Source organism: Stenella coeruleoalba (genome assembly GCF_951394435.1).
Source record: "Stenella coeruleoalba genome assembly, chromosome: 16".
In the NCBI taxonomy this organism is placed as follows: Eukaryota; Metazoa; Chordata; class Mammalia; order Artiodactyla; family Delphinidae; genus Stenella; species Stenella coeruleoalba.
The window spans coordinates 46521474-46546733 of NC_137162.1; the positions used below are offsets into that span (position 1 = coordinate 46521474).

At 50.7% G+C, this 25260-nt stretch overlaps 2 protein-coding genes across 2 annotated transcripts in view; one reads left to right on the forward strand and one right to left on the reverse strand.

The window, feature by feature from the left end:
* The window catches only part of VSTM4 (V-set and transmembrane domain containing 4), an 86402-nt gene extending 82844 nt beyond the window's left edge, over nt 1-3558 (forward strand). The window contains exon 8 of the mRNA XM_079899189.1: nt 2177-3558. Coding sequence (XP_079755315.1) covers nt 2177-2302 — 126 coding nt within the window. The 3' untranslated portion in view covers nt 2303-3558. The remainder of the gene's footprint in view (nt 1-2176) is intronic.
* A 17126-nt stretch (nt 3559-20684) lies between these two features.
* Nucleotides 20685-25260, reverse strand: part of LOC307175471 (WD repeat- and FYVE domain-containing protein 4-like) — a gene marked incomplete at its 5' end in the record, with an annotated part of 227684 nt that continues 223108 nt past the window's right edge. The window contains 2 exons of the mRNA XM_079900580.1: nt 20685-21356; nt 22331-22442. Of these exons, the coding sequence (XP_079756706.1) occupies nt 21290-21356; nt 22331-22442 (179 nt within the window). The 3' untranslated portion in view covers nt 20685-21289. The remainder of the gene's footprint in view (nt 21357-22330; nt 22443-25260) is intronic.

A 25260-nucleotide genomic window follows, 5' to 3' on the forward strand; every position in this document is an offset into this window, starting at 1 on the left:
GATTATTTTTTTGAAAATTTCCCCACACATTCTTCTAACACTTTTATGAGTTCAGTTTCCATATTAAAATTTTAATTCATCTGGAATTTATCTAATGTAAAGAATGACATAAAGGATATGATTTTTTTCAAATGGCTACCCGAGTATCCCAACACCGTTTATTGAAAAATAATATTTGGGTTAATTTCTGAATGTTTTCATCAGTCCCACTGAGGTCTATTCATTTGTTGATACCACAGTGTTTTAATTATAGCAGCTTTATTTTTAATATGACTGAAGTTGGATCACCAATTATTCCTTATTTTAATATTGTTTCTTAATCATGGTAAGAAAAAAAATCCATGACTACATTATCAAGAATTTTTTTTTTTTTTTTTTTTTGGCGGTACGCGTGTCTCTCACTGTTGTGGTCTCTCCCGTTGCGGAGCACAGGCTCCGGACGCGCAGGCTCAGCGGCCATGGCTCACAGGCCCAGCTGCTCTGCGGCACGTGGGATCTTCCCAGACCGGGGCACGAACCCGTGTCCCCTGCATCGGCAGGCAGACTCTCAACCACTGCGCCACCAGGGAAGCCCATCAAGAATTATTTTTAACAAAAATTTTAAAATTTTTATTAAATGCCTCTCCAGCATCTATAGAGATAACCATATGGTTTTTCTCTCTGTTACTACTGTGAATTATATTAATAGATTTTTCTAATATTGAACCATCTTTGCATTCCTGGAAAAAAAGTCAACTTGAACATGATTATCTATCTTTAGTGTGCCTTTTCATAGTCTCTGAGTAAATCTGATTTATGCTAATTTATACTAATACATGAAATTGTTCTAAAATATGTGAAGTTTTTCGTTTTCTGTAATGCTCTGGATCAGTTTAATTATATTGGAATTGTCTGTTCCTTAAGGGAATCTCTCTTAGAAATTCTCTCATCAAACTGCCTGTGCTTGGTGCTTTTGACAATATTTTCTTCCCTGCCTTCTGACCTTCCTTCCTCTGTTCCTTTCTTTTCATTCTTTTTTTTTTTTTTTTTTTTTTTTGTGCGGTATGCGGGCCTCTCACTGTTGCGGCCTCTCCCGTTGCGGAGCACAGGCTCCGGACACACAGGCTCAGCGGCCATGGCTCACGGGCGCAGCCGCTCCGTGGCATGTGGGATCTTCCCAGACCGGGGCACGAACCCGTGTCCCCTGCATCGGCAGGTGGACTCTCAACCACTGCGCCACCAGGGAAGCCCATCATTCTTTATTTTTGATGGTAGTTAGTACATTGACATTTTCTGGAGCTAATGTTCATAATTTATATTTTTCTGGACTAGTACTCATTTTATCCTGTATTTCAAGGTTTTTGCAATACGTTGAACAAAGTTGAAGTTTTAAAACTTCTTTCATTTTATTATACCTCCTTTCTCATTTCCTATTTGATTCATTATTGCTTTTTCCCTTTTTATCGGCATTAATTTTTTTGTTTGTTTCATTGGTGTTTTTCAAGCACAAGCTTTTGGATATTTTTGTTTATTCTTCTGTTTTCTATTTTCTGACTTATACAGTCTAGTGTTTATTTTTTTCATTCTTCCTTCTGCTTTTCTTTATTTTGTTCTTCTTTTTTTTTTACTAACTTCAGTTGGATGCTTGATCCATTTAATTCATGTTGTTTAATATAGATATTTAAGGATATGATTTTTCTCTGAGTACTACATTCTTTAGGTTCTGGCATGTAATATCTTCATCATTATTTTCAAGATATGCTGAAATTTCAGTTTTATACAGGTTAAGTTACTTAAAACTTCTAGATGGTAGCATTCTACTTTTGTTGTCAATTTTGGGGACTTTTTGTTTCTGTCTCTATCTCTAGTTTATCCTTTTGATGAGAGACTGTAGTTACATTATTTTTACTTTTCAGAATTAAAGTTTACTTTGTGGCCTCATGTTTAATCAATTTTTTGTTAGTATTCTGTGACAACTTAAAAATAAATCATAGTGTTTTTTGCAAGACATAGTGTTCTGTATAAGATAACAAGGTCTATCTTATGTTATTTAGGTTTTACATTTCCTTTTAAATTTTTTGTCCATTTGTTTCCCTTTGAATCCCCAAAGTGCTATGAAAATACATGCCTGATGAATGTATGTGTGATGTTGAACTCCCGGCAGTCAGCTCAAATTGTGTTATGTTTTGTCTTATAGCCAAAGATTGCCGAAGAGAACTTGACCTATGCTGAGCTGGAGCTGATCAAGCCCCACCAGGCTGCCAAAGGCATTCCCACCAGCACCGTCTATGCCCAGATCCTCTTTGAGGAGAACAAACTGTAACTGTGCATCGTATTTAATATCCGCCACCCCAGTTATTTATGAAACCTTGGATACAAAGTCCTTATTTTTGTATTTTCACTTGTGCCTTCTGTGTGGTGGGAGCCCCATTCCAACGGCATCCCAGGTGCCTTCAGAGAGGTACAAGGCTCCTCTCTGCAAAAGAGCAGGGGCTGCAGCCCTTGGACAAATCTCCCAGAACAAGATTTTCTGGGTCTGAGTCCTGAGCGGTGAGGGCTCTTGATTCTGAGACCATCCAAGGAGATTTTCTGCTGAGCCAAACCCCTTCATGTTTCTTCTTGTTTCTCTGGGTTTTATAATTTTTAATCTGAATTTTAATCTTCTACCCTTCCTGTATCTGTGATATCAAGCTCATAGTATATAGCTAGAGGAAATGCCATTATAGGCCCAAGTGTGAGATGGTAGATATGTACTAATTGGTTTTCAAAGGATCAGATAACATTGCCAGGGCACCCAGAGCAGTGCAAAGTGCTTATTGCAAGCGGTCACTCAAGATAGCATCTCTTGTTTTAAATAGATGCACTGACTCTGGTGATTCAAGGGCAGAGAGACAGACTGTGAGGCAGTCTGACATCTAAGCTGACAGTGAACTATCTGGATACCCCAGTGCCCGTTTCTCTACCCACTGTCACCCACGGCCACTGGACAAGTAGAACATCTTTCATTCTGAAGGGCTTCCACCCCTTTGGCAGGGGGGCTTATCCTGGTATAGAGACTTATATTCTCCAAGAAGTTCTCACTCACCCTTTTCCAAAGGAGCCGGGGGTTTGCCATCGATTGACAGATGGAAGAAGGGGACCTCTTGGAAGTGTGCCGAGGTTACCAACTCTAATTGAATGTCCACTCGTGTGAGAGCATAGTCTTTTGCCTGGTTCCCCAATGGTAGGAGAGTAGGAAGTATGAGCAGGGCTGGAAAATTGTGTCCTGAACACGCTTCTGTTGTAAAGTGCCTTGCCCGACTCAGCTTTGCATGTGAATTCTAATTAGCTTGGCTGGGAGGCAGTGATGCGTACGGCAGATAGATCCATGGGAAGTGGCCCTGTGGGCCTATATGACATCCAGGATCTCACTGAAGGCGGATCCGTTCCGGTACAGAGTCATCCTATCAGCTGTGTTGTTAAGGACACACTTCTTGATGTGTGAGTGTGGTCTGGGTGGATTTTTAGTGCACACTACGGAAGTTGTTTGGCTTTGTAATGGACCGTGTATATATGGTAAATTATATATTTTAAACACAACCTTGAGTGTGAGTTGTGCCCCTCTGTACAGCCATGTGAACTTGGTTGAGTTTCTCATCCCCTAATTGTCTCAGACTCTATGTTTATACAAAGGTGAGTTAACCTCTCATAGAATTCTTGTAATGGGATAATGACTATTGGAAGATTCTGGACACTATAAATAGCTATACGAGTACACTATGTTAACATACATGCTAAAACCAGTCCATATTTTCAAAATGAAAATGTCTTTACTATTTAAGGCTCTCATTGCAATAACTTTAAAAAGTAAATATTTGTCCGTAAACTTAGCTCTACAGTAACTTTCCCAAAGACCCATGATAGTTTACTGGAAAGGGACCAATCGGGAGCAGGTAATGATTTTCCAGAAGCAAAAATAACCTGACTTTACAAAGAGGAAGTCATTCTCTCTAGCCTGTACCTGCGTCTCATTCCCTCCCTCTCTGCCAGATTTCCAAGGTAGTGAATAAACTGCGCAGTTTTTGAGGAGGAACTTCCCAGAGCATCTCTTTAGGACAGGAGGATATAAGGTTAGTATACCATTCATATCATAATTATCCTAGGCATCCTATCATATTTTTATCATGGCAGTCTTCCGGCAGAACATGGTTATATGGTGTTTTGGGGAAGGAGGATGATTCCCTGATTTGCACAAGGACCTATTTGGACTGGTGGGGCCCTGGGAGTGCTGGGTGGGAGTGGAGAGTTGGGGTGTGTGAAGAGGCGATGGTGGGGAGAGGGCCATGGAGTAGGAGATCTCCAGGCCTCTGCAGAACTGAACTTCGATCACCCCCAAACCCACCCCCTTAAATTCAGTGGGAGCTCCGTGCCATCACATATGGAAGTGAATGCATTCCGCCAAGAAGAGCACAAGCTTTGAAGAGCTGGTAACTGTAGGTTAAGTCCAACAAGTCATTGCTATTCAGTGATTCAATTCAGACTGTCCTAAACTCTGGTCATAGCTGCATAAATCCACACTGAGGTGCGTGAGTGGGGGGCCTGCTGACATAGGGTATAAAAGGAGGCGGCAAGACCATCACTGTCTACTGAAAATGCTTCCCAAGGGAATCATGGAAGCTCTTGACAACATCTAAGCAGAGCTTGTCCCACTATTATCTTTAGAAGCAAACTGTCCAAGCCCTGCTCAGAACTGGGAGCAATGGATGACTTGCACCTGCCGCTTCTTCGGGATGATAAACCTTGATATTATTGTCGTAATAAACTTAAAAATGGGTCTACTTATTTGTTTTCTATCAAATACACCACTAAGTCTGTATTGACATTTCTAAAGATAAGTAAAGGAATACACATCATTCAAATAGAAATTAGGAAAAGTTCTTCAATTTGTTTTGCTATAAAGCATCTGTGGGAACAACTATAGACAAGCTGTTTTCAACATGGAAAATGGCCTGTGCATTTACGTAAAGTTAGAACAAAGAACCCATTGCGCAGAATGGAATGCAGTGGTACTTGCAGGCAGAGTGCACCTACTCTCAGATTTGGTGGTGGATTTCGGCCTAGGCCGTGCATGGCAGAAAGGAGAGGGAAAGGGGTATTCCCCGAAGGCAACCGTCTTGCCAAGTCAAAGCCCCAGGCCCTGAACTAAAGCAGCTGTGGTAGGAGGACAGGGCTGGGATTTCTTTAAGGTCACCTCTTCATTAATTCATCATGTCTCTGTTAGCTCACAGGGCATAGAAGAAAAAGCCAAGCCTAACCCTCCCCCTCACATTTGTTGGTGTGAAAATGACATGGGGCACTTCCTATTTTTTAGCGCATAGTCATCATCCCACACGTTGATGTGCCCAAGACTCACTTGGGATAAGAACGCTAAACCAGTTGATGCTTTTAGGGACCACTCGTGGCCTTGTTCATCACTCAGCCCCTGATACGCATGACTACAACCTAGGCTGGGCCAAGAATGGGACTCATGCCCCAGGCCACAAAAAAATGGGCCAAAGCGTGCATGAGGCCGGGTCTAGGCAGATCAGAATTCTCAGGAAAAAGAAAGCATCTTTCCCTTGGGCAGCTAAGCTGGGATGCCGCCTATCAGAACCACCTACAGCGATGTCTCCTGCCAAGCGGAGAAGGCTTGGCGAATGAAGGAGATGCTGAGAAAGCAGCAGGGAGGACAGGGTCCTGGGAGCACAGAATCCCAGCTCCCAGCCCCTAAGATCCCCCAGACTCTTCTTTTTCCTTTAGATCTTCTTTCGATTCAATAAACTACCCACTTCTCCTACTATCTAAATCCTGGTTTTGCTCAAGCTAGTCAGGTTGCAGTGGAGAGAATTCTGACTAATACAGTATGCATCAAAGCTGTTTCCCAGCCCAGGAAGCAAAGAATTTTACCACCCAAGGAGCCCACTTCCATCACATCCAGCAGCTGAACTGGCAGCCACGAGCTCCTGCTGCCCTCTGTTTCTCACTCAGTGGGGCCCTCACAGGGCTCCGAAGATGCCCTTCTCCATGGAGAGGAACCATCAGGGTTCAGGCCTGATGCTCTCCTAAGAGAGGGACTCTCAGTTTTGGAGTAGGGACCCTGGCAATTCTGAGCCATGCTGGTGGCAACAGGGGAAGGTCACAGGGTAGAGACCTGACAGGGCAAGCCCTGTCATGTGGACCTTGGAGGGAGCCTTTTTGTATTGGCTGGCCCTGAAGTTTAGGCTGGCTTCCACATAGAGCGTCCTGTCTTTCCAGTATCCCTGGGCAGGAGGGAGCCTGTTATAAGATGAGGTAGCCACTTGCTGGGAATGTTGACCTTCTCCCCAACCCAGCATAACACACCCCACCCCTGCCCCATACACCAGATAGAAGCTGTTCGCTGGGTTGGAAGACAAAGAAGGACTTCATGTTTTGGAGGAAGGATCTGCCTTCAGCCTGGACCTGCTGAATTTGGGCTCTGGGAAGTGTCCAGATGGATAGGATAGACTAGTTCTCCCTAAGCTTTAACGTGTGCGTGAATCACCTGGGTCTCTGTTGAACTGTGGCTCGCGGTTCAGGAAGTCTGGGTGGGCCCTGGGAGTCTGTGTTTCTAACAAGCTCCCAGGGGATGCCCATGCTTCTGGTCCCCAGAGCACACTTGGAGTAGCAAGGATGTAAACTGTTGGGAAATGTGGATCTGGACCCCAGGGGGGATGGGGGTGTCCTCAGAATATAGGTCACAGCTGAAGCCCTGGCAGTGAGCAAACTCCTCCAGAGAGAGGCAGTTCAGCCAGGAGGGAAGGTACCAGGCCTGAGCGGTGGGTACTCCCCCGCCCGCAAGTCTGGTCTGGAGAGCAGGCGAGGAGCCTGACGGGCATCAGAGCAGAGCAAGCTCAGAGGAGTCGGAGATGGTCGGAGAAAGCTGTGTCTGGGAGTTTCTGAAAGGAGGTGGGGCTCAGCAGTGTGAACTCTGCAGCGGTCAAGTAGAATAGAGGTTAAACCGCTGCTCATTCTGAATTAATTGTTCATTTCACATTTTAAAAAAGATTTGTTTTGCTGGGGCCAACAATTCCCCGAGTGCACAAGCCTAACAGACTTTGGTGCTGAGCACGTCTGCCCTGCTCAGGGGATTTTTTCCAAAGCAGTCGGTGTCTTTCCACAGGGTGGAAGACTTGGAGAAGACTTAATTAACGCGTAGGGGGGGTGGGAGGCTTGCCACGGAGGGTTTCTGCTTCTGTTGTCATTGATAAAAGACGACCTGGAGCCTGCTTTCTAATAAACACAGCTCACCCAACTTCACGCCGATTGAGTGTCCGGTTGTTAAATGTTAATGTACTGCACCCTATAGTTTTAAATTGAATTAGAGATGTTTACAGCTTTGGTTAAATGCACCTTGTTCTTCCACATTAAACTCTATTACAAGTGTCCTCCATCAGCAAACAGGAGGACTCATTAGGAGCTGGTCTGTGTGCGGCCCGTGGCTGCTGCCGAAAGAGCTAGCGTTCTGTTTCCCTTTATTACACGTTTCTAGCTGGTGGGGCATCGGGTGTGATTGCTTCCTAGAGTATGATTAGAACCTCAGGTTCCTGGGTGTACAGGTGGATCTTAGGGAATCCACAAACACCCAGGGATTTTTTTTTTTTTTTTTTTTTTTTTTTTTTTTTTTTGCGGTACGCGGGCCTCTCACTGTTGTGGCCTCTCCCGTTGTGGAGCACAGGCTCCGGACGTGCAGGCTCAGCGGCCATGGCTTACGGGCCCAGCCGCTCCGCGGCATGTGAGATCTTCCCGGGCCGGGGCACAAACCTGTGTCCCCTGCATCGGCAGGCGGACTCTCAACCACTGCGCCACCAGGGAAGCCCCACACCCAGGGATTTTTATGCAGAAGTTTGCACTGCGTATCTGAGAGTCTGACGCTCTCTTCAGTTTTCTAAAGGGGCCCACGAGCCACTAAAGATGGGCCTTTGAGAGACTCTCTGCCACGGTCCTAACTGCCAGGTCCCCCAGAGCATCATGATGAAGCTGGTCCCTTTGCAGCTGGGGAAACGAAGGAGACAGAAAAGGACCTGCTAGTTGGTGGCAGAGCCAGTGACTTCCGGCCCAGGGACATACATGAAGCCCACCCATAAGCCCCACGCCCACCGTCAAGCTCTGTCTCCAGGAAGCCTACCTGTTTCTACCCTGGCCTGCTGCAGGGCTGGTCTTTGGCCTAGCTAAGGATCAGGGCTGCCCAGCCTCCCCTTTCAGGATCCCCCCCGTCCCTATCCTTCCTCAGCGCCCGTGCGCGTCCCCAGTTCTCAGGGAACCACAGTTGGGGGCACCATGACTGCACCTGGCCCAGCCTGTGGCCAACTTGGAGTCGTTTAAAATGTCTTGCTCCGCTCCCCTCCTCGTCCTCCCACGTCTTCTGGATTCCGTTTCCTGGCTTTTCAGGGGCCTCCTTCACTAGGTATCCCCGCTCTTGTTTTGTACCTTCAGCTGCTCCCTCAGTCTCCAGAGTGAGACATTTCTCAGGCTGAGTGGCCCACCTCCCACGCGGTCTCCTCCGCTCTTTCCCTCCATAGCCCAGAGTCTACGCTCCCTCTGCCCCTCTCGCCTCTCAGCCTCCACTGGCTGCCTTCATCCCCATCCCTGAACACAGCTCTGCCCCGGGCCTTCGGGGATCGTGGCTGAGCACGGGCTCTACTGTGGAGCGTGTGTTCTAGCATTTGACACAGGCGTCCTTTCCCTGACTTACCCAGTTGCGGCCCCTAGGCCACCCTGTAATCACCTCTCCTCCACTCAGCCCTTCAGGGATGGCTTTCTCTAAGATGCCGTCCCCCCTCTCTCTTTGCATGCACACCTGTGTCTCTGACCACTCTTTAGCTGCAGCCTGAGGACCCCGCATCCACGGCTCCAACTGGACCCCTCTCCCGAGCTCCATGTCTACCCACCAGCCGTCCCCCCAAAGCATCCTTCTCACTTCTCAGAAGCCAATGTCCCATCCTGACCACCATCATGAACATCCCACCCCATCACGCCCTCCCTCACAACCAGCACTTGAGATCACCTTGTTTTATCATGAGGAACTGAGGCCATTCTGAAGTGAGCAAAAGCTACAATAAAAGGGATCATTTGGGATGCCCAAGGGATGGCAGAGAGAACAAAAAGATACTCTGCAGGGAGAAGTTCTCCACCTTCAAGTCCCTAATTGAGGAATTCTTCTCCACTCTCATCCCCGAGGAAGGGGGCTTGGTGGCCTGATTACTTTTGTCTCGGATTTGTTCTCTTGATTTTGACAGATCGGGAATTTATGCAAACAACTGTCCACATGGTTTATGGCTATGTGAATACAGAGACCTTTGCTGATTTACAAACTCTTCTGTTTATGGCCAGCTTGACTGTTGACGGCATATGACTGTCAAGAAGGGATGTTGTGAGGGATTCATTCCGGGTTAGGGACTTCCTGAGTTAACAGACGCGGCTGTGGTGGTGGCAGTTTCCTTGCCCCTTCCGTGGCCGCCCCCAGGCTTCTTCTCCCACCTCCGTCTCTCTTGAGGCCAGCCCTGAACCGTAGCCGGGCTACTCGGGGTGGACAGTGCCACCTGGTGGCCATCGCTGAGAACTTGAGGACCTTCGGCCTCCATCTCTCCTTCTTCACAGGGACCTCCCCTCCCCTCTCCGTCTCTGTCAGCTTCTCTGCCTCTCTTCTACATGCCCACACAGGCCCTTCCCCATCCAACCTTGGCCCAAATCTCTATCGCTTCTTATCATAATCTCCCTGTTTTCGTCTCTCCCTGCCCCTTCATTCCATTTACAGGTAAAGTCATCCTTTGCGTCGTGTACCACGAGCAGACTATGAACCCAGCAGATACGTCCAAGCCATCTCTCTGACTTGGGCGCCAGAGTCAGGATCAGAGTCTCCAGATGAGTTCCGTGTCTGGTGTTCTTTCTCTTCCCACACAGTTTTTTTTCTTTTGCTGGAATCCTGGCTTTTCTCACTCAGTAGCGTGAGTATAGGATTTAGAGGCAGATCTGGTCCAAATCCCGGGCCTGCCTTTTAATTGCTGTGTGTCTTTGAGAAGCCATTTGAGCCCTCCGACCTGCAGTGTCTTCATGTGAAAAAGAGCCCGGGCCAACAGGCTTTAAAGAGCTATCTTCCCGTGTGGCATAAGTTCTCTGGGAGAGAGGGCAGGGATGGGCTCACAGTCACCTCGGATGACAGCAGGGGAGGGCTAGGCATGTGGAGGGTACAGAGAGGCGGCTGCCCCCCAGCGAGAGCCACCCCGCAGGCCGAGGACTGAGAGTGTTCGTGCTCATGCTGAGCTGGGAGGGTCCAGCCCCCCCGGCTGGCTCTCCCATCAGCTTGTTCTCAGCTTAGCTGGGGATAACAACATCTGCTAGTATTTATATGACCCGTGTGAATGCCAGGCCTCGTGCAGAGAGAGCTCTCCAGCGTCTTCCCTGAGCCCTGAGATCGGTCTCTGGCTGCCGGTTGTACTTCCTCAGACTGCTGTGCCTTGGTGAGCAGAGCAATGAAATAATGCCACTAAGGGCAGGCCCCTGTGTGCCTTGTCACCACACTGTCCCTGCAGCCTGTCACAGGGCCTGGTACCCACCTGCTTCTCAGTACTTAGAAAGGGTATCAACAGCCAAGGACTGGGGAGGCTCTTTGAAAACTAAAAAACAACCCATGTGGAACGGATTTTTTTTCCTATAAATTTTGTTCCTCCCTAAAGGCATCCAGATGCCGTGCCTCCGACCACACCATCCAGAGCTTCCACAGCTCAGCAGAAAGGCACTGCTATATTTATCCTGTTGGCAGCCCCCTCCGCTAATTTCCGTCAAAGAACAGCATGAAATAACACACTTGTCTGGGGGGGTGGGTGACAAGGCCACAGTGGCTGCCAGCACCCTCTGGCTGTGGTCCGGCCCAGCAGGGGGAGGGAGGACGCTTGACGGGAATCCTGGGGTGTCTACCACCTCGGGGACCTGCAGAGGTGGCTCTTCTGTGGGACCACAAGGAGCTGGTGTATTTTCCCAGAGAAGCGCTGGACCAGGATGGGCCAGGAGGCAGTCTCAGGACCCTCCAGCAGCCTCTGAAACTACCGCCATCAGAAGACCACAGCAGAGGTCTTGGGCCTGGGGGAAGAGTCCTCGACTTCCTAGGAAGATACCTGGCCTCCGTATGAGACAGTTTCAGGCTAATGCATAGAGGCTTCAGCAATATTTTATTTCCCCAGATGAAATCCCAGCTCTGGAGCAAGGTTGTGAGAGTAGCTTATGTTTGTTAAGTTGCTTACATTTTTACAAAGGGTGTTCCTGGTGTATTGTGTTTCTCCCCCAAATTCAACACATATTTTTTTTTAGAACCCTCTCTGAGGAAAGCCCAGGGGTTGGTCTAATTTCCAGCCACTCTAGCTCTTCCCTGCTATTTAGCAGAAGAAGGGCTATCTCCTGCTGCTTCCCTGTACCCCCTGCCCACTCGTCCTTCTCCTGTTCCTTGCCCTGTTAAGTTGCCTCTCATACCCCAGTGACGCCACGTCACCACCTGCCCTGCCGCTTGCAACGTCCAGCCCGGCTGAGTTTTCCTCTGAGGAATTCAGTGGGACTCCGCAGCTCATAAAAATCTTGCAACAGAGGAAAACAGAACTTCTAATGAACCCAAGTAAGGCAAACGTAAAATGGATTACAGTCATCCCCCCTCTTATCTGCAGTTTTACTTTCTGCAGTTTCAGTTACCCGTGGTCAACAGCGGTCCTGAAATACCGAATGGAAAATTCCAGAGATAAACAATTCATAAGTTTGAAATTGCAGGCTGTTCTGAGTAGTGTGTTAAAATATCACACTGTCCTGCTCTGTCCCACCCAGGATGTGAATCATCCTTTTGTCCAGAGTATCCTGCCTGTAAGTCACTTAGTAGCCGTCTCGGTGATCAGATCAACTGTTGCAATGTCAGTATCGCTGTGCTTGTGTTCAAGTAACCCTTATTGTACTTAATAACGGCCTCAAAGTGCAAGAGTAGTGATGCTGGCGATTTGGAGAGTCCAGGATATTGCGACTGGCTTACTTCACTCATCATCATGTCCTCAAGGTTCATCCCTATCATGGCATATGTCAGAATTTCCTTCCTTTTTAAGGCTGAATAATAGTCCGTAGTATGTACAGATCAGTTGTTTATCCATTCGTCCATCGATGGACATTTGGGTTATCTCCACCTTTGGGCTACTGTGAATGATGCTGCTACGAATTTGAGTGTACAGGTATCTGTTTGAGACCATGCTTTCAAAGGATGCGTTTTTTTAAGAGGCTGATCGCCACTGCTCAGGACAGGGCTTCACACAGACGGAGTGCCCTGTAAGTGCTGACTTATTGCCGTTTATCCATTCCCTAGAGCAGTGAGTCCCCTGCTATTGAGACGAAGATGCCTTTGGAAGTCAAGGATCTCTTTGAGAGACATGTAGAAATTGTGATATGTTCAATCAACGATCACCAAGGATATAATTGAGTACTAACTTAGGTATCTAATTTGTAGTTAAGAACGTTCTGTTTATTTACCTTAACAGTTGGGGGAGCAGGGGGAAGTGTCTTGAGTGAGAATTGGAGGAAAGCTCCCATCTTCGTTTTTTATGGTGGAACCTTCTAACAGTCATGTTTGCTGAGCACAGTTTGATGTCTGTTCCTAATTTGGATCCTCTCAGGAACACCATGTGACTCATGAGGACGGACAGACTCAAGGTCTCGGGCCTGTGGCATGCTCCCCATAGGCCAGCACCCTCATTCAGCAGAGTTTCCATCCCAGGAACTGTTGGTCTGAATCCATCCATGTAACTAGTTCAGCTGGGGCCACTCTTATTTCTGTTCTTTGAGAGGAACCTTAAAGGCATGCGGTCCAACAGGCTGGGGGAGGGGCAGGACATGACAGAAGGAGGGTCAGGACACGTCTGAGCCGTGGGGGGCTGGAGTGTAGAAGGGTTAGGCACTGGGTGACTTTTTTTTTTTTATTTTCTGGCCGCACCACACAGCATGCAGAGCTTCCCCGACCGGGGATCAAACCTGTGTCCCCTGCAGTGGAAGCGTGGAGTCCTAACCACTGGACCACCAGGGAAGTCCAACATTCTTAAAATTCTTGAGACTTGAAGCATTTTCCAGCCACTTTCTTGCTGTTTCGTTTCTTAACCTCTCCAAGTCTCAGTTTTCTCATCTGTGAAATGGAGATGGTTCATCCTGAGATGGTTACGAGGCTTAAAGAAGCCAGGACAGGAAAGGGCTAGCAGCCTCCCAGAGCATGCTAAGTGCTCAGTGAATGGGGGACAGTGCTAGCCTCCTGCCCGGCCCACCATTCTGTCCCTTCCCTTCAGACGGCCTCGAGTCTTCGCCTGCAATGTTCTGACACTAAGGGCGTCCTTGAGGCCCTTTTGTGAGGATGAGACAAAATTGCACAGAAAGCGTCCATGCAGAGACCAGTACACAGTAGGTGCTGAGTCGACGGTGACGGCGCTCCCTGGGCCGGTGGTGATTCTGGGTGACGGAGGCTTTCCTCTGCTTTCCTCGTGCTCCGTGTGTCTTAACAGCTACCTTGGGCCTCTGGCGGGGGCTGCGGATGGGAGTCCCCCAGCGGCCTCTGCTCAAGCGATACTAATTGTGCCAGGGAGAACGGCTCACTAGAGTGGAAAATAGTCCTCATATATCTAGCTGCAGACGATAATGACCTTTTAAATAACAGAAGCAATTTTATTTCAATACCTCAATTACTCTGAACTCTCAAATGTCAAAGTGCTCAGCACTTTCAAAATAGCTTAATATAGACATTTATAGCACTTAGACACAGCTAGTTTCTTATCTAACCTAATTATGTGTTGTACAGGAAATGGCCAAGCTCACCATCTCTGTTATTTTTCACAGCGATCCCCGTGCAGGGCCCTGGGCTCGGCCTGGAGTCTGGCAGCTGGAATTTCTCCCCGGCCGAGGATGCGTGTTCTGGAGCAGACAGGACTGGTCCCTGCCGGGGGCCAGGCCTCAGCCACGTGCGGGGAGGAGGCTTGACGTGGGCCTCCCAGTTGGTTAATGGGCACAGCCCTGTGCCTAGACTCCAAGGCACAGTTGCCAGGAATGTGAGATGCCGGGGCCACTGAGAGCGGGGGGCGGGCACTCTGCCTCGTAGGTCAAAGGCAGGAGGTACCTTCCCAGGATGTGGGTGGTGTGAGGCCAGCATCACCTGGCCACACCTGGCCAGACTGGTACCTTCTGTGGCCATTTTTTTAGAGGCTTCCCTCCACTCTCCAGAGCAGAGGCAGCCTGAAAGCCCCTGGCCCCAGGGTGACAGGCTCCTATGACCGTCCCTTCATCTCCACTCTGACCCTGTCCCTGACACTCTCCATCACTGTGCCCCAAATCACAGTCACCTCCCTGCTGTTTCTCAGAGCAGCACGCTGCTTCTTCAGGGATGCGCCCGTGCTCATCCGTGTGCTGGAATATCCTCCCCCCACCGTCTCCCACCGACACCCAGTGCTCACTCCCCTGCTGCTGCAGCTCTCAGGTGTCATCTTATTGGGGAGGCTGTCTTGGTCACCCTGGTTCATATTTCTCTTCCCATGCTCCCTGGCCCCTTCCTCACTCGGTGGTGGCTGTTGTTTTTTTTTTTTTTCTCCTTAGAGAGGTACCTTATTTAACTGGTATTTTTCTTACATGACTAGTATTTGTGCATGGCTCAAACTGAAGGCACCTACAGACTCTACCTGGTCCCCCAAACCAACAGTTTGTAACCTTGCTATGGTCTCAAAACTTCAGAGGTCACCAGTATAGAGACTGGGAGTCTGGGTGCCCTCTTCCCTAGGCTGCTGGGGGTATCACTATTGGCTGCCCTGAGGACTAAAGGGGCCAGATGCACAGCTGGCCAATCCCCCAGTCATTGCAGACTCCTGAAGAACCAAGGCCCCTCACACGGGTGAGGGCGATGCTCACGCTTGTACCCTGGGACCCCAAGATCCCCAGGCTTCTTCAGCCTGTTGTTCAAGAGGAGTGGGAATGCCCCACTTTCATGGGCTGTGCTCCCCATTGCACAGTGGCAGGTCATCCACATGGGACCCCTCAGTTATTTTAAGAAGTTGCTCGGGGAGCGTCTCGTGCCCTCAAGGTCTGATCCCCATGGACTCCGCCGCTGCAGCTTCTCTGTGAGGGTCGCTTCCAGCCCCGTGAGGCCCCCACCACTGGCCCTGCTGCTTGCACCCCATACTTGTGCCTCTCAGCCTCGCTGAGCACCAGTGACACTGGGGGCAGGGACCACTTCCAAGTCATTGCCCAGGGGTGTTTCTCTAATGATGCACTCCTGGCAAATGGCGGTAAAGGGTCTTGCTCAAGGGCTGTGTCTGTATTAACCAGTTTAGGGGCAGAGATCTCAGCCAGGGCAACACAGTATTCCCTGAGCTTTCAGAGATTTGGAGGAAGGAGACAATTGGGAGAATCCTTCTACTTCCTAAGAAACTATGAAGGTGCTGTAGGCAGCAGCCCGCAAGAGGGCAATGGAAGCAACACACACACACACACACACACACACACACACACACACACACACACACACACACACACACACACACACACACACACACACACACACCGTCCAGTCGGGGCATGTGATGTGTACCCAAGAACTTACTGAAGCAAAACTGATTTTGGTTTGAGAGATTCGATTTTATGCTGAACAAATTTCATCAGGATTTTCATATGAAGAGTCTTTTCCTGCCCAAATGTGCCCTCCTTGGCTGCATGTTAACGTGCTCAAATCCAATCTCCAGGTCCTCTGTAGGTCCCAGGACCGGGTTCTCATGACTTGGCTTCTGGCTGCTGGCTGGGCTTGGGGGAGGCAGTTCCTGTCACAAGTGGCTTCCAGAGCCCTGGGCTGCTGTCCTTGGAGGCCAGGGCACAAAAGAATGAGAGCAGAGGGCCAGCATGGGGCAGGAGGCTCTATCCCCCAGAAGGGAGGGCCAGAGGGACCCAGAGGCCCTGGAAACTTGGTTGGTGGCACGAAGAACGAGCCGCACGTGAGCCCTCCACCTGCTTCCACTGTTGAATTTCAGTCTGCTCAGGAGAAGGGATTCACCCATCACACACCGAGTACCAGCAGGTTGTGTTGGGCCCTTGGGCAGGGCACCATCCTTCCCGGCCTCTAAGGGGTCCAGGGAGCAGGGTGACCAGACTTAACAAATACAAATACAAGACTCCCAGTTACATGTGAACTTCCAATAAACAACGAATACTTTTTTCTTGCAAGTATGTCCAGGTGAGCCCAGGCCTGTCGAGGTGGTGAGGTGGGCACGTCCTAAGCCTTCCCAGGGGCCACAGTAGGTAGAACCATGTCCTTGAGGGTGGACTCGGGTGCACATCCTGATCTGGTGCTTTCACAGCCCCACTGGGAAGCCCTGCTTTCTCCTCTGCAATTAGAGGGATGTCGGTTGCACGGGGTCCTCTTCCCTGCCTCTCAGAGGATGTGGAGTGTTGCCATGATGAACGGCTCGGAGAGCAGCTTTTATTGGGGACGGTGACAGAGTTGAGACTTTCCCAGGGCGGGAGCAGTGGCTACAGCATTGCTTGTGGAGGTGGGCTGGGGGCTGGTCTCACAGTTATTAAGAAGTTGTCACGGGAGTTATTAGGAAGTTGTCACAGTTACTAAGAAGTTATTAAGAAGGCTCAGCTGGGTGAGAGCTGGGCACGGCTGCTGTCTCAGGCTGAGCTGGTGAATGTGAGTAGAATACGGGAGTCCCTGACCCCAGAGGCCACTCCCAAGCCACCTGTTCTTGGTGGGTGGGTAGCAGAGGGCAGACACCTCCATCCTCAGCCTGTCCTGTCTCTGTCTACTCCAGAATGTCTCCTCCAAGTGGGGACTCTGCAGCCCACATCAGCGTCACCCAAGCGACTATTTTTTTAACACGAAGACTGTGGCTTCTGCTCTAACTGAGCCCCAGAGCCTGAGAGTCGGACTTGCCTCCCAGGATGTTCCCGAAGAAATGCCATTCCTGTGTGAGCACCTGGCTTCAGCCTGATAAACCTCTGGGAGTGAGAGCAAACGTGCTTCCTGTCATGTTTTCTCTGTCCTCTGCCCAGCCTGGGCAGGGGACTCCCCGGGGAAGGGCAGAATGGCTCTCTGTTCCCAGGGCCCTGGCACAAGGCCTGGCTCAGCAAGAAAAGATACTGGTAAGTGAATGAACAAGTGATGTGTTGAAAGATTACATCATGTCGGGGACTGGCGGCCTGTCGTTTGCTTCATCCCTCCATCAAATAAACAGGTAGGATTTCACTCTCACGACAAGCCATTGTATAGACACTGGAACCTGATTTTCCAGATACAGAAACTGAGGCTGAAGTTGGCAGGAAGTGGGGACATTGGGAACGGGGCTCAGGCTGCCTGGCGCCCGGGCGCAGCTCTCATCTGTGACCTTCACTGTGCGTGCCCATCCTCAGATTCTGGTCTCCAGATACGGAGCGGTCGCTGCACAGCTTGGCACAGCTCCTGCTCTGGGGGCCCCTTGTCCCTGCTGGATTTGGGGTGCTGGCAGGCCTGCATCTGCGGGGCCCTCGCACTTCAGCCCAGTTGGCCGGTGTGCCTGGCCTCTGCCCTGCCTGCCCCTCTGTTGGGGGCCCTGGTGCCCAGCCCGCTCTCCCTCCCCACTCCTCGGGCCTCTGTCCTGGAACTTCCCTCCATCACTGACAACCGTCAGGGACCCCAGGCTGGCTGACTTCTGGAATACTGAGGCCAGCAGGAGTCTCCTATCACCCAGGTTGCCGAGGACCTTCGCACCCTGGACTCCCGCTGTGCCTGGGGCTTCTCTCCCTGCCCCCCATCCCAGGCCCACTCTGTTTGTTACCCCAGCAGACTCTGCTTCTGACCCCGCTGGAGCCCACGGGGCGCCAGGTCTGCAGCGAGGGTCGGGGTGTCCCTGCTTCCCTCTGGATCTGCACGCCCAGCTTCCCTCCTCTAGGTAACAGGGAGCTGGTCTTGGTGGAACATAGGCTCTCAGTTCAGTGCCACTAGGAAGGAGCTGCCACCAGGTAGTCCCCCGAACCTTCCCTGACACAGCACCGACGGTGACCCTGCCTCCCCGGCTCCTTCTCTGCCACCTCCTCGGGGTTCATTCTGCCTGCAGCCTCTCCTGCTCCCATGGACGCTCCACGGCTGCCAGCTCTGTGGAGAGCATCGACCTTTTCACCCCAGGATGCTGGCATCCTCCCCAGCCACATCCCGGATCCTCGCTCCCTGTTGCTTCACCCCACCCGTGAAGGGGCCACTGCCTGGACCTGCCGTCACTCAGAGCTGTTTTTCTCACTCCCAGAACCACCAACTCTAAAACGCCCGCCACCACGGCTCAGTCACTCATCTACACATGCGCGGACGGAAGCAGCGCTTGCGGAGCACCCCCGTGAGCTGGGCACTGGGATGCAGCTCTTGGGGTGGGGGTGGGGGTGGGGGGTCCATCTCTGCCTCCTCACTCCTGCTCGCCCTGCCCCAGCCCCTGCCTGCAGCCTCACAGCCCCGGAGCGGCGGCCGCCCCTCCCTCCAGCCTCCACCTTGCCTTCTATCTTCACCTGCTCGTTCTTTCTGCCACCAGCCCGACGCACCCTGTCCCTTCGCCCACGCTGTCCTATAAAACGCTGCTGTCCACCTCCACAAGGCCAAGACCCACCTGCCCTTCCAAGTCTTGCTCCAGGGTCACTTCCTCCAGCCAGTGTCATGGGCTGAACTACGTCTTCCCCCAAATTCAAGTCCTCATCCCCAGGCCCTCAGAATTAGCCATATGTGGAGATAACATCTTTAAAGTGGTAATCAAGGTAAAATGAGGCCATAGAGATAAGCCGTAATCCAATATGACTTATGTTCTTTGAAGAAGAGGAAATTTGGACATAAACAGGTACAAAGGGAAAACCACGCGAAGACACAGGGAGAAGGCAACCATCTGTGAGCCGAGGGAGGACTCAGAATAAACCAACTCTGCAGACACGTTCCTCTCAGACTTCTGGCCTCCGGAACTGTGAGAAAACTTCTGTTGTGTAAACTGCTCCCCACCCCCCCACCCCCCCACCCCCCCCGCCCCGGCCTGTGGTACTTTGTTACAGCCGCCCTAGCTAATGACTACAGCCAGAATGACGTTCCCTAGGGCACGTGAGGTCTCCCTTCCACTTCAGGTCACATTTGTTTGCACAAACATCTTAGCTCCAAGACCCCAGCAAGATCTCCATCCCCCACCCCCATTTTTCCCGTGATTTGGGGAACCAAAAGGCGGTGCTCAGGAAATGTTGAACGAATGAGCCCAAGAGAGCCTTTGGGCCAGCAGGCCTTTCCGCTCTGGGCGAACGCCGTGAGCTGCGTCCTGAAACATGACAGCAGGCTCCTGATATTTATGACCCGGCTTGTTGGCCTTCCCGGGGAGGGCTGCACTCTGCTCTTCAATTTATGGTCCTCTGCTGCAGCCCCAGACTGACTAGGGGATTGCAAATGGGCTGTCTGCTAACAGCACATGCAGACAATGCAGGAGGTGACATGACCCTTGGCCCCAGGGTCAGACACCTGCCCTTCTCACCCAGGGAGGAGTGCTCAGGACTTGAGACAAGTCTCCTCCTCCTCCTTTCCCTTTGCAAAGACCTCAAAGTTGACAGATAGATTACTATCTCCTAACTATCTCTCACTCACTCACGATTTTTGACATAGTTCATACCACCTCTACTTTTTTTTTTTTTTAAGAAGATGTTGGGGGTAGGAGTTTATTAATTTTTATTTTATTTTTGCTGTGTTGGGTCTTCGTTTCTGTGCCAGGGCTTTCTCTAGTTGTGGCAAACGGGGTCCACTCTTCATTGCGGTGCGTGGGCCTCTCACTATCGCGGCCTCTCTTGTTGCAGAGCACAGGCTCCAGACGCGCAGGCTCAGTAGTTGTGGCTCATGGGCCCAGTTGCTCTGCGGCACGTGGGATCCTCCCAGACCAGGGCTCAAACCCGTGTCCCCTGCACCAGCAGGCAGATTCTCAACCACTGCGCCACCATGGAAGCCCCCGTCTCTACTTTCTTAATATGTATCTTTACATTGACTCACTACCCCCCTGGAGACCAGAGGACCTGGGCCACAAGACACTGAGTCCATTTATTTGCCATCCCCAGGCCTGAGCGAAATTGGGATGGGCCACCCAACAGGGCCTCTGCAGGGCTTGGAGAAATATGGGAAAGATTGATATTCTCTAGAAGGAAAGTCTCAGGAAGGGAGTTAAAGCTAAGGAGTGTTGCCACCCCAAATCTCTGTACGCCCACCTTAGCTGGATTTCATTGAAGAGGCAGGTGAATTTCCTTTCAAGGCTTCCAGAAGGCTGGGGGTGAGGAGAAGACGTGAGAATGAGGGTGATGCCTTCAGTATCCAATGCCTGAACCATAAGGTACTGGAATTCCTCAGAGGGGCTAACTAGCCGCTGCCATGTACTTTCAGATGGAGAACCAAAGTCCCATGGCAGTCCAGATTCTCGCAAGATGAGCTGCAACTCAAAACCAGCACGTGGACTGGGGCCCTTGACCTTGTACGGACAGGTCCCTGGAAAAACCTGCCAAGACCGAGCCCAGCTGGGACCCACCACCTGCTTGTGGGGTGCAGAGTGGGAGCAGGCACCCCAGGCAGGGTGTGTCCTCCCAGCTGACTGGCCTACGCCTGCGGTGGGCAGCCATTGCGTCCGTGGCCTGAGCCCAGCCATGGCCGCTGGGCCTCGAGTGTGGGCCCCTGCTCCCGACGCTAAGGTCCCCCCGCACAGCAAGACCACGGGAGGAGCCAGATTCCACCGGGGGAGCTGGAGGGGCGGAGAGACACTCTGAAAGGGGGCTGTGCGTCCCTGAGGCCTTTCTAAGTGCGGAGCTACAAATACCTCAGTGGGAAAGGGTGGAAATTTTAAACTCAAGAGCCCTCTTGTGTTGGAAAATAGTTGTTTTAGTAAAATAACAACAATACAGTCTTTCCCATTAATTTCCAGTAAGCGGCCCAGTGTTTTTCCAGTGCAGCAAGCCCTATGAAAAGGGAGTCACGTGTGATTTCGTGTGCCGGTTAGCACCCTCGCGCCACGCTTTCCAGTGCTCTGCTCACGGGCCCTGATGGGCGCGTGTATCTGCTTTGTAGAAGTGCATCCCTGTGCAATCCAAGGCCAAAGTTCAGGGTGTGTAGCTCTAGCGGCCAGCGGCCACATCCTTGGGGACCTTTCGGAAGGGAGGCTGGGGGTTTCCTTGGCACCCCTGGCACTGAGTCTGCGCCTTCTGCTTGGTGTTGCTGTCCCTCAGGGCACACGGCTGCCATGCCAGCGCCTCCACCAGCTCTCGCCTCCTAACCCTCCGCGGACCAGCAGAATATTCTCCCCCTCTCATCGCCGACCAGGAGTTTGGTCTGGTTTCTTGGGAAGAGAAAGAACAGACAAGCATGTTAGAGCAAGCCTGTGCAGCCTGCGCGCGTGGCATCACAACGTGGGGCTTCAGTCCAGGACCCCAGGAGCCTGTACCTGGCCTCCACCCGAAGCGGGGGGAGCTGACCCACCGCAGAGTCTTTTGAACCGGGGACAACTTTGAACTAGGAGGCTTGTGGCTCCCAAAGCACTGAGGGGCCGCTCCCGGAGAGCAGCAGGGAGGAGGGCGAGGCCCTGAACTTCTCCCTCGAGCGGATACGCGGTCAGGCTGGTGGGCAGAAGGAAGGACAAGTTCTCCAGCAAAGAATTAGGGCCCAGGGCCTTCTGTCCCTACCCACAGACTCCAGCCTGAGCCACCCCGCCTCAGCCCGGCATTCCCACCACCACGGACCCCAAATGGCCCCCTCCAGGGCAGGGAGGGAAGGACAGTGGCCCCTGAAGGTCTGGCCCCCCGAGACCACACTCTTAGTGAGTAGAACTGGCTAATGACAGTAAGCAGCGCCACCGGGTAATTGTGAAAAATAAAACAATGTAGCCAAACGTCGTATCTGACACTTGTCTATTCCACATTGGCTTAGAGCCCTTGAAAGGCAATTTCTGTAACGTAGGATAATCATTATACCAAATGTTAACCATTGGCAGTGGACCTCAGGAAAAAAGTCCCTCTTTAGGATAAAATCACAAAACAATATACTTTTACCTCCTGGATTTCTTTATGAATTCACAGATATTCAAGAGAGTGAGAGAGAGGAAGAGCAAGAATGTGTGTGTCAAAAACCATTTCCCAGGGCCCTACACGGCCGCCTCGCCTGTATGCTGTATATGCTGGGCCCCTCTGGGTCCCTGGGTCCCTGTAGCAAGGCCACCTCCCAGGGCCGGGGAGGCCTGAGCAGAACAGCCAGGGCTTTCCTAGGGGTGGCACAGCGCCCTCTGCTGGAGGCCGGGAGCAGCCAACCCGTCGTTACCTGGACACAGCCAGAGCTGTCACCGCAGAGCTGGCCTTGCTGGGCTTCCCTGTCAAGGCAACGCTGACATCCAGCTCTCTGCAGAGGACAAGATTCTTCTCCCACCTGTGACCTGTGAGGAGTGTGCGAGGGGAGTTAGAAAACCCAAGCGTTTTCACACACGTGCATGTGTACGTCTACACGCAGGGCCACAAACACATACACATATATTTATATTTGTGGTCAGCAACTTGTTAAATTGAGGGGGAAAATATATTTAATCTTGGTCTGTGCTGTTGCAAAAAGGGCCGTCCCAATTTAATTTGCAGGCTGTGATAGTTACATGTGCTGACGTGCTGCGGTATCCATTGTGTACCAAATTGGATTTGTGTATTATTGCTTTCTAAATTGCATGCCTAGTTCAGCAAAATTGTTCATCAGTGTTTACTGGCTTTATGCTTAATAAGATGCCCCACAATACCTTGCTGCCAGGAATGTAATGCAGCCCATAATTGCTTAGTAAAAATAAATTACATAAAGTCGGCATTATCAACTTATCTAAATCCTCTCACGCCACAACCAATAATTAAATGCAGAGAACGTTTTTTCAAAAAATATAACTCAATGATTGTTACTTCAGTCATTTTAATGACTGCATTTGGGGACAGACAGTAATTGCTTCTTGGAGGGTGAGGTGGAGAGACGTCAGCTGGGTCTGTCTCTGCAAAGTCACTTGGTCGGAGTCAGGGCAGGAGTGGTGCAGCTGTCCCAGCTGTCCCAGGGTGGCAGGCAGCTCTGTGCAGTTTGTGTTTGTGCAAAAATCCAAAAACCAAGCTTTTCCCAAGCATTTTTTTATGTACCAGATTGAGCCCAAATCTATGGAGCGATTCCCAAAATAAATTGGACTCAACTGGGTTGGTCCTTGCTGCAAATGACAAATAAATGAATTCCAGGCAGAAATCAGATTACATCTGCACACAAATGCAGTAACCTTAATATCCTCAATACCCTCAAAGAACTCCTTTCTTGCCCCTTAAGGTATTTGAGGAATGCAGTAATAGACACACCAAGAGACGTGCAAACATCTGTGTGTCAGGCCCAGTACTGGTCCCCTTCCAACAAAACAGTTATAAGCAATATTATGAGAACAACAAGCCCTCCGGTGGCTGAGGCCTGTATATCTGCACATGGATTTGCTAACTCTACGCGGTGGCCCAGCCTGAGTTTTATGAATATGTCTGTGCCCTTGTGTCATTTCATCCAAATCCTCCCTTGAACTGTAACTGCAACCCTGGCAGTTAATTCTACTTGACAGCTGTGACCTCAGGCAGGTCAGGACAAACAGCATGGGAAGGATGTGGGCCTGGGGCTCCTGTCCACCTGACACCATCTTGTAAGTCCCCTAATGTCATCAGCTGGTGTGTTAGGGGAGAAGTCTCTTAGTAGTCCAAGAAAATGATAATGATGAACTACATTTTGTTGAGTAGATCTTGGACTACGTCTATTATCTTTCTGTCATCTGCTTCCTACGAGTTAGGATGTACAGGAAGTACCTCTATTGATGAAACTGAGGGCCTAAGAGGTTGCTGGAGACGCAGCTGGGTCTAGAGCCTTGTTTCCTGATTTTCATCTTCTCATTTCACGAGACCCCATTCCCAATGAGCACAACCTTGTCCATCCTGAGTAGAAACCCGTGAATCCATTGGCACTTCCAGAACCAACGGAATGGCTCTGAGGTGCCCTTTGTCTGTCTGTCCCACCATTCATCCACCCACCCACGCAACCAGCATTCCTGCTCAGACATCCACTTATCAACCAGGGGCTGAGCTAATACCTTTAGCTTATGGGAGCTTGGAAGCTTCAGAAGTGGGTAGCTGAGCCCAAGACTGAAGTGGTGTGCTCTCAAGCAGGTGTGCCACAGAATCTCTTCAGGAACAGGCAGAGGATAAGAACCTCGTACTTGCTGAGTGGGTGGAGGCAGGGGAGAGAGTTTGCTCCCTGTTCTCCAAAGAGGTGCTGTGAGTTCCCTAGAGTGCGCAATCCTCATGCGTCTCTTTTTACACTAAGATGGGCTGATTCCTTGTGGTCCCAAAGGACCCTAGAGGTCTTAGGACCAGTGAACTGAATCCACAGTGGTTGTAGACTCTTGTAGGGTCACCACTCTGGTTGGCCCAGGTTGTGGACAAGGGCTTCCAGATGGTGTTATCTTGAAGAAAGGGATTCCCATGTAGATCTTAGGACCTAGTAGGGGCTGAGCAAATGCCCCTACTATGTGAATAAACAATCCATGAATCAGTGACTAAATGAATCAAGGACGTGTGGAGCACATTTCAGAAATGAACTAACTAAAAATGGCTACTCCCTTTAGAAGGCAACCCTCCACAACCTGGAAAATTCTCTCTAGTGGATGTGGGTCCTGAAATGCAGAGCAAACCAGAAGGACTCATGATGACAGGAGAGTTCTCACATCATGGTAACGTGCTTTCTTGAATCGTGGGCACGAAGAAGGATGTCTCAGTTCTGGGCCAGAACCTTTGACGAAGATAGAACTGAGAAAGCTTGGCTGCACTGGAGGAGGTGATGGCGGGGCCCCAGGGAGGTGAGAAGAGGAGGTGACGGCCTTGGTGGTGAGGTTTGTGCCTGCGCTCATCCTGGAGGGAACGGGCTGGTGCCGGCGGCTGAGCTCGTTCTGGCAGTGGGCGTGTCTACACTGGCGGCAGAAATGAGAACGATAGTAGTAATGTGCTTCTGGGTCACTTTGGGCAAGTTGCTGGACTGCTCCTTGCCTCAGTCTCCTTATTTCTCACACAGGTGTCATCGTAGTATCTTCCTCGTGGGGTTGCCGTGAGAAATAAGAGAATGCACGGGAAGCGTGCACAGTGGACACTGCTCACGGTCACCTCTCTCCCTCACAGCTCTGCGATGGTGGCCATGGTGGCGCTGGTGCCAGA